This window comes from Nematolebias whitei, chromosome 18 (assembly GCF_014905685.2).
Source record: "Nematolebias whitei isolate Nwh7 chromosome 18, NemWhi1, whole genome shotgun sequence".
NCBI lineage: Eukaryota > Metazoa > Chordata > Actinopteri > Cyprinodontiformes > Rivulidae > Nematolebias > Nematolebias whitei.
The window spans coordinates 5,668,525-5,677,080 of NC_056515.1; the positions used below are offsets into that span (position 1 = coordinate 5,668,525).

An 8,556-nucleotide genomic window follows, 5' to 3' on the forward strand; every position below is an offset into this window, starting at 1 on the left:
TATATATATATATATATATATATATATTATATATATATAATATATATATAGATATTACTGCCCATCTTTCAAGGTGGCACGTGTCTCAATTAGTAGACCTGCTGCCTCTCAACGAGAAAGTTGCTGGTTCAAATCCCGGCCCAGGACCTTTCTGGGTGGAGTTTCAATGTTCTCTCTGTGCATGCGTGGGTTTTCTACGGGTACTCCGGTTTCCTCCCACAGACCAAAAACATGCATGTTAGTCTAATTGGTAACTCTAAATTGTCTCTAGGTGTGAGTGAGAGTGAATGGTTGTTTGTCTCATTGGTCCATGTGTCCCTGTGATGGACTGAAGACCTGTCCAGGCTGTCCCCCGCCTCTCGCAGTGACAGCTGGACATGGGCGCCAGTGACCCCCTTGACTCAAAAAAGGAAGCAGCAGGTAGAGATAATGGATGGATGCCCATCTTTCATCTTTTGGCAGTGGACAGTAATAAAATTTTGCTGTGAATTCTGGGACATGTACCTGCTCAATCAGAGCCGTCCTGGCCTCGCCCACTGCCTGCAGGAGGTCAGGATCATCAGACTGGCTGAGAGCCTCTGACTCAAACACTCGTCCATCATCTCTAGTGGATCTCAGCTTCCACACAAGCTTCTGATTGGTTAACAAATCAACCACACCTGTGAAGTTCTTACCGCTGCCAACAGGAATCTATGGAGAGTGATTGTGAAATAATTAAACAACAGTCAACAGAAGACAACTGGCCTGTCCAACAAAACCTCAAATGTTCAAATCTGCTTTTGTTAATACAGATGAGTTATAATGTTCAGAAATAACTTTTTGATATAAAAATATCTCCATGAACAAATCTTCAATATAAAACTACATTTGAACCCTTGAACAAAACATCTTTCCCTGGAGAACATTATAACGTAAGGTGAGTCATTCATCTGATCTTAAAAGGCCTACCTGCAGGAGGATTGGACTGGCTTTCAGTTTCTGTCTTATGCTTTCAATGGAGAAATTTAGGCTGTGGAAAAGAATTGATTTTAAAAAAGTATTCATGTAATGTCAAGTTTTTCACATTTTGTCACGTTTCAACCAGAATTTTCAAAGTATTTTGCAGGGACTTGCAATAAACCAACACAAATTTATGACATGGAATGGAAATGATACATGATGGTTAAACAAGTTTTTTAGTGTAAGTATCTGAAAAGTGTGACGCGCCGCTGTATTCAGCCCCTCTGAGTGTCAATACTTTCTACTTGCTGCGATTACAGCTGCAAACCTGTTGGGGTTTGACCAACAGCTTTGCACAACTAGAGACTGAAACTTTGTCCATTCTGTTTTGCAAAACAGTTCAAGCCCAGTAGGACTGAATGGACAGCGTCTGTGAACGACAGTTTTCAAGTCCTGCTACAGATTCCTGGTTGGATTTAGGTCTGAACATTGACTGGGGCATTCGAACACATCACTACGCTTTAATCTAAATCATTCCATTGCACATCTGGCTGGATGTTTAGGATTCTGTCCTGATGGCAGGAGAACCTCTCAGGCTCAAGTCTTTTGCAGCTTCTAACAGGTTTTTTCCAAGAATCATGCTCCATTCAACTTCCTACCAATTTTACCAGCTCTCCATTTCTGCTGGAAAAATAATCCCCAGTTGTTTCTATTTGCAGATGGTGGATTAAACAGAGCTCTATAATGTTTTTAAAGCTTGGGGTATTGTTTTATAACCTAACCCTGCTTTAAACTTCTCAGCAACTTTATCCCTGACCCGTCTGGTGTGTTCCTTGGTCTTCATGGTGCAGTGCGATCACTTATGTTCTGTAACAAACCTCAGAGAACAGCTGGATTCATACCGAGATTAAATTACACACAGGCAGGCTCTGTTTTTTCATTAGGCGACTTCTGAAACCAGCTGGTTGTTCTGGATTTTAGTTCAGGGTAGCAGCGTAAAGAGGGTTGAATTCAAATGCATGGCGTACTTTTCATTTTCATTCATTTGTAAAACAATCCATGCATCATTTTCTTTCTACTTCACATAACTGCACTACTTTGTGTATAAAATCCCAGTAAAATACTTTAAAGTTTGTAGTAGTAATGTGACAACATGTAAAAGATTCAAGGTGCGTGAATACTTTTTCAAGGTACTGTAGATCATTAATAAGAGTAAATGAGTTTGTCTGGAGATGATCAGGTGACTCACTCTGCTGCAGGTTTGTCCATCTTATTCAGAAAACACAGACATGGGATGCGGTGCTTCTCCGCCTGCCTCCACACTGTCAGAGTCTGAGCCTATTTTACAGGCAAGAGAAGCAAGGAATGTCACAAAGAAAGAGAAGAGTAAATGAAAAAAGAGAGACTGAAAACTGCTCGTTAACCTCAACACCAGCAGAGGCGTCCAACACAGCAACAGCCCCATCGAGAACTCGGAGCGCCCGCTCCACCTCCAGTGTGAAGTCAACATGTCCTGCAATCACACTTTATCTCAGTGGCTGTATCTTCTTATTCTCACCGGATTATTTTACGTTTTGTTTCACCTGGGGTGTCTATAAGGTTTATCCGATGGCTCTTCCAATCAAACGTAACGGCTGCTGACTGGATGGTGATGCCACGTTCCCTTTCCTGAGCCATAAAATCTGTGACTGTGTCTCCATCGTCCACATCTAACAGCAGCAATGAAAGAAACAAATGTAAATCGCAGGTGGTAATACATTACCACCAGACGTCTGCATGGTTTTGCCCAACACATACCTCCCAGTATTCTTGTGTAACCAGAGTAATAAAGCATTCTCTCTGTGGTGGTTGTTTTTCCTGCATCAATGTGAGCCATGATGCCGATGTTTCGGATCCTGCAGAAACCAGCAAGTTAAATTATTCCTGAATCCCAGAGGAAGAGAAAGAGTTTCTGTAATCTGCTGATTGTAGTTACTTACTTGGAAATATCAGGGTTGACCACAGACCGCACTGATTTGATATCATCTGGAACAGTGAGCATGAAGCTCAGTTATGAATCAGCTAAGTGATAAACTAACCAGAAATTATTCATTTAGTCCTTAAAATGCTAAAATTATACCTTTGCTCCATCATTCAGTGCAGTAGTAACTAAAAGTACTTTAAAACACATACTTCAAGTTTTACTTATTATGCCAGCTCTGCCTAAAATTATAGAAGTAACCTTTGAAGTCAACACTGTCTGTTAGCAAAATTTCTCACGAACCATAGGGTGGATTTTAATAAAATTTTCAGAAAATCCTTATCAGATATATATCTACAAATTGAAATGAACTTTGTTAGAGAAAGGGCTCTTCCCTAAAAGAAATGTAGACCAATTTGTTTTTGACCAATTGTGAGAATAATTAAGGTCTTCTTCTTCATAAGACCAGCTACGTTGTATGGTCTGGAGACAGTGGCATTAATAAACCTGGAAGTGTCAGAAATGAAGATGTTGAGGTTCTCCTTAGGAGTGACAAGGATGGATAAGATTAGGAATGAGATCATCAGAGGTACAATACAGGTTGAACAACTGGGAGATAAAGTTAGAGAGACCAGACTGAGATGATTTGGACATGTCCAGATGAGGGACAGTGGGTATATCGGTTGAAGGATGTTAGAAATGCAGCTGCCAGGAAAAAGACAAAGAGAAACAGCAAAAAGGAGAATGAATGCATGAATAAGTTAGATGGGACACGGAGGTAGTTGGTGTGAGTACAGAGGAAGACGGAGTGAGATGGAGGAAGATGACTCACTGTGGCAACCCTGAAGAGGAAAAAGCTGAAAGATAACTTTAGATAATTTAATAAATGGTAAAAGAACATATCAGTCTACATTTCTATTAGGAAAGACTCCTTTTATAAACAAAAATTATTAAATATGTCTAAAAGCTTTAGCCTCTAAATGATACCACTTCAGTGATCTAAGCTGTCACTTCGATGTTTTTAGGCTTAAAAAAACGTTGTGTGCATTTAAAAAAAAAATCTGATTATAAAAACCATACCTGGGAGAAAGCTATAATGTATCTTTGCTTGACAGCTGCATCTGAGATGTCCAGCAGCTAATAAACTTCTTCCCTGAGAACATAAACGCACATATTTAATAAGAAAACTAGTCCATGGTAGCATACATTAAAATTAAATAATGTCTCACCCAAACCATCCTGGTGAACGTCTGAAAAGCTTTTACAGGCATGTCAGCTTCCTGTTAAATCTCCTTTATGTCCCAATATCTGTGGGAACATTTAACTGAAGAGCTGAACGGAACAATGTTAGCTCATGAGTAATGGAGCGATATAAACCGAAAAAGTTTTTAATTTATGCATTAAAATAAGACAACACTATACCCTTGAGTACAGAATGCTTTTGTACCTTACCGCTCAAAAATACGTCCCCTGAACCCCTTAAAATGTTCATTTAGTTCCGTACACCAAACGAATTTTGTATGTGAGCAAATAAAAAAAATAAATACCACTTAGATAAAATAACTAATAAATAAAATACGTTTATTTCTCAAAACTGTGTGTTCTATACCATATACAAAGGGCCGGAGTCAACATTTTGTTGATTTAAAAACCAACGGAGTGAATACGCCGATGCAACGTCATGACGTACTTCCTCTAAGTGTCGGCTGGGGGAAAACAACATCAGACAACCCCTGCCTGAAGCTAAAAAACATCAAATACTCCGTGTCCTTATCAACTGTAACATTGCGAAACATATTTCTTGTAACGTGTAACTTGTTGAGCACAAGATGGTAAGAAAACAAATGACTTAAATGAAGTTATTTAACTTCTATAGTTAGTTCAGCTCGTTGTGCTAATGTTAGCTGTTGTCCGCATGTGGCGAAGCGACGCGGAGTTTGTTTTCTGTCCAAGTTCAATGATCAGTTTATAAATAGAGTCACTGTTATAATCTCTGGTGTGATTACTCCAATCTGTTTAGTTTTACTGAATCTGGACTCTCGGTTGTAGTCAAACATGCAGTTGACTTGAGATTTCACTGAATTGTTTTAACACTAGTTCATAGTTTATATCACAGATTACATGTAATAACGTTTATATGTTGATACATTTTTGTTTTATTAAAAGTAGTTTTTATGCAAAAACGTAATTTTTACTTTTGAATTTTGCCGTTTTTGTTTTTAATAGTTGCACAATTCTAACATTTGCCAAGATCTTATGTAACAAGTTATTATTTTCATTAATGTAATATACACAAGTATGATTTTAACATTAAAGATAGATCTAAAACAGTCTTGACAATAATGTTTAAACGAATAAACAACATTTGAAAAAGTTAATTTATCTACTCAGAGCTTGCATTCAATTCTACAGTGAGACAAAGCGATTTGTGGCAAAACTCATATTATGTGCATTCAGGTACGTTCTTTAATGATTACATCTGCACTCTGGTTTACAAGAACTGCTGCATCTCTGCCGAAGCAAACACATCTTAAAAGAAGCTAATCTGGCTTTGGGCGTTTGCTCTAATATTGTCAATTGTAGGTTAGCAGGAGTTAACATAAGAAAATTTACTTGACAGAATCTGGTTGTCCATCAAATGTTTTGGTTGTTTGCAACCTTTGCAATAAAAAAAGTAAAAAGAAAAAAATCTCCAGAAAAATGTAATGTAATAAGTATATTGCACTATATTAAAATATATATTATATAAAATATTAAATTAAAAGACTAAAGGACAGTTATTATCCACAAGCTGTCAAATTTCTAAACTCTGATAAATAACACTGAACAACTGGCAATAACCAAGCTGCATGTGTGACAGCTAATATGTTTATTATTTCTTGCTGCTGCACATGTGGCTGTATCATGTATGATACAGTATCTCTATATCTACCATACCATCATAATTCAATCTCAATGTCACTCACTACCTGTGAAATAACCTGTCACACAACATGTGCATGTTAGTTATGTGCAATGCATGTACATTTTGGCTTATATTACTACCTTGAAGTACTTATTCATACGAATTGATCCTGCTTGCACCGTTATATTCTACCATGTTGTTGTTTACTGTCTCTCTTTAGGACGTTGTAAATATTCTAATTACTTTTTTACTTTTTGGTACTTTATTTTTGTACCCTTTTTGCGTGCTTTAGTATTTCTTGTTTGTTTGTTCTTTGTTTTTTTAGCAAGTCAAATCGGTTCTTCTCCTGAGCATTTCATTGTACTGTTCTTGTGTTAATCTTGCATATGACAAATAAATACAACTTGAACTATATACAAAGTTTAATATATAAATGTTCTCAGTCGGCCATCTTGTGGACTGCTTGTAATTTCCAAGCTACTGAGTGGCCTACTCTTTCAGGAGCTGCTGGAGTAGAACTTCCTCATTCGCTTCATCATCAGAATTTGTAAGAGAGGCACTCGCAGCATATTTAAGGCAAAGGTTAAAGCAGAAAAAAATTATTTGGCAGATTTTTTTTTTTCTTTCTACACAATAATGTTAATTGAGAGATCTGTTTGTCTCAGACACAAATAAGTTGTCTCAGACAAACAGAAACTGGCTAGAATCTAGAAAACAAATTATATTTGCCTTTAGCTGCCTTTCTCTTAAGTAAGACGTTAAAACATATTTTCTTTATTAAACACAGAATGTTGTTCAGAATTTGTTTTCTTCAAAACTGAAAAGGGAAATCAGTTTCATTTCAAGTCTGTATTAGTATTGAACTTTGCAGTCAGTTTCACTCCAATGGCCGCTCTGTTTCTTGTTTTATAGCCTCAGAACGAGCACATTGAGTTGCATCGCAAGCGGCACGGGTACCGCCTGGACCACCATGAAAAGAAAAGGAAAAAGGAGAGTCGAGAGGCTCATGAGCGCTCCCACAAAGCCAGGAAGATGATTGGTTTGAAGGCCAAACTTTACCACAAACAGAGATTTGCTGAGAAGATCCAGATGAAGAAGACGTGAGTTTGAAGCAAGAAAAAAGTTGTGATCTTTGCTGCTGTAAATAATGGTCGATACTCATGAACACGTCTGACTTTTTTATAGCATCAAAATGCACGAACAGAGGAAAACCAAGCAGAAGAACGATGACAAAACTCCTAAGGGTGCAGTTCCAGCTTACCTGTTGGACAGAGAGGGACAGTCCCACGCAAAAGTCCTTTCCAACATGATAAAACAGAAAAGGAAAGAGAAAGCTGTAAGTGTTAGCTATCTGTTGTTTGTTTCATGGTGTTGACACAGGAGTGAGAAAACAACACAGGTTTCTAAATGCAAACATGGGGTGCTTTGTGCAGGGGAAATGGGAGGTGCCCCTGCCAAAGGTTCGAGCTCAAGGAGAGACAGAGGTGCTTAAAGTCATCAAGACTGGAAAGAGGCAGAAGAAAGCTTGGAAGAGAATGGTCACAAAAGTGTGCTTTGTTGGAGATGGCTTTACACGCAAACCTCCAAAGTATGAGCGCTTCATCAGACCCATGGTAAGCTGGCACAGTTGTTTATTGTGTTCACACTGAATTGTGTTGTTACTGAATGTAAACAACCTCCTGCTCTTCACTTTGTATTTATTTTCGTAGGGCTTACGTTTTAAAAAGGCTCATGTCACACATCCAGAGCTGAAAGCAACATTCTGCCTTCCCATCCTTGGGGTGAAAAAGAACCCTTCCTCTCCCCTCTACACCTCTCTGGGGGTCATCACAAAGGGAACAGTGATAGAGGTCAATGTCAGCGAGCTGGGCCTTGTAACGCAGGGAGGAAAGGTCATCTGGGGTGAGGTTTTGTTCATTAATTCCATTTTAATTTACATTCATTGCTGTTATTAGTCTAATAACTGCTGTGTTAATGCTTTATACTATAAAAACAATAAATGTAAGTGTAAGTCTGTTGAGATAAATTAAAAAAATGTTTTTCACTTCTCAGGTAAATACGCCCAGGTGACAAATAACCCAGAGAACGATGGCTGTATAAACGCAGTTCTGTTGGTATAAGACTCGACCTGTCTGGTAACTCTTTAATTTTACTTCAGGAGCATCCGTTCTATCCAGATGCATCAAAACTGGATTGTTCTGAAGCTGTGGCAAGATTGTGCAACAAAACGGACACTTTAGTAAAATAAAATTACAGTTTGAAATGAATAAACTCTGAACGACACTATGTTGTTGCCTGACTTTCTTTAAAACACTTTCTCACAGTAGAATATTTAAGGTGTTTACAACAGAAAGTCTTTCAGGTCATCCACTGGCTCCAATGTGTGTTTAATACTGAAAAGTATAATTTTTTTTTTTCAGTCCACCTGAAAGCTGCTCTACATTAATCTGATCCAGGATTTATTTTTTTATCAGTTTAAAGACTCTTTAGACTGAAAATAAATCTAACAAGATTGTTTTTGACAGCAACAGAAATGTGCTTTAATGTACAGTAGCCAGAAGAGTGGATCATGTTGCTGTATTGTAGACATGTTTTGATGGTTTGCTTGATTAAAAAAAAACGGCATTTCTCGTAGAATTTAATAAACATTCATAAGAAAAATGGAGGTGCACCCTCTTTTGGTTCTAGGATTTTATTTACCATTTATAAAATATTTATATGTAATTATGTGCTCTGGTTCTTACCAGGCTTT

General features: G+C 37.8%; 2 protein-coding genes across 2 annotated transcripts in view; one reads left to right on the plus strand and one right to left on the minus strand.

Moving 5' to 3' along the window:
- The window catches only part of gfm2 (GTP dependent ribosome recycling factor mitochondrial 2), a 34,587-nt gene extending 30,217 nt beyond the window's left edge, over positions 1–4,370 (minus strand). Inside the window, exons 1-10 of the mRNA XM_037692435.1 lie at positions 4,322–4,370; positions 4,129–4,231; positions 3,980–4,052; positions 2,919–2,964; positions 2,737–2,834; positions 2,523–2,648; positions 2,364–2,452; positions 2,189–2,277; positions 949–1,009; positions 505–690 (exon numbers count right to left, since the gene is read on the minus strand). Coding sequence (XP_037548363.1) covers positions 505–690; positions 949–1,009; positions 2,189–2,277; positions 2,364–2,452; positions 2,523–2,648; positions 2,737–2,834; positions 2,919–2,964; positions 3,980–4,052; positions 4,129–4,170 — 810 coding nt within the window. The 5' untranslated portion in view covers positions 4,171–4,231; positions 4,322–4,370. The remainder of the gene's footprint in view (positions 1–504; positions 691–948; positions 1,010–2,188; positions 2,278–2,363; positions 2,453–2,522; positions 2,649–2,736; positions 2,835–2,918; positions 2,965–3,979; positions 4,053–4,128; positions 4,232–4,321) is intronic.
- Positions 4,371–4,586: 216 nt separating this feature from the next.
- nsa2 (NSA2 ribosome biogenesis homolog (S. cerevisiae)) lies at positions 4,587–8,087 on the plus strand. Its single transcript, XM_037692277.1, has 6 exons — positions 4,587–4,731; positions 6,717–6,904; positions 6,990–7,140; positions 7,238–7,417; positions 7,514–7,706; positions 7,857–8,087. Exons 1-6 carry the CDS (start codon positions 4,729–4,731, stop codon positions 7,922–7,924), a joined length of 783 nt encoding a protein of 260 aa, XP_037548205.1. The 5' UTR covers positions 4,587–4,728; the 3' UTR covers positions 7,925–8,087.
- The last annotated feature ends 469 nt before the right edge of the window (positions 8,088–8,556 follow it).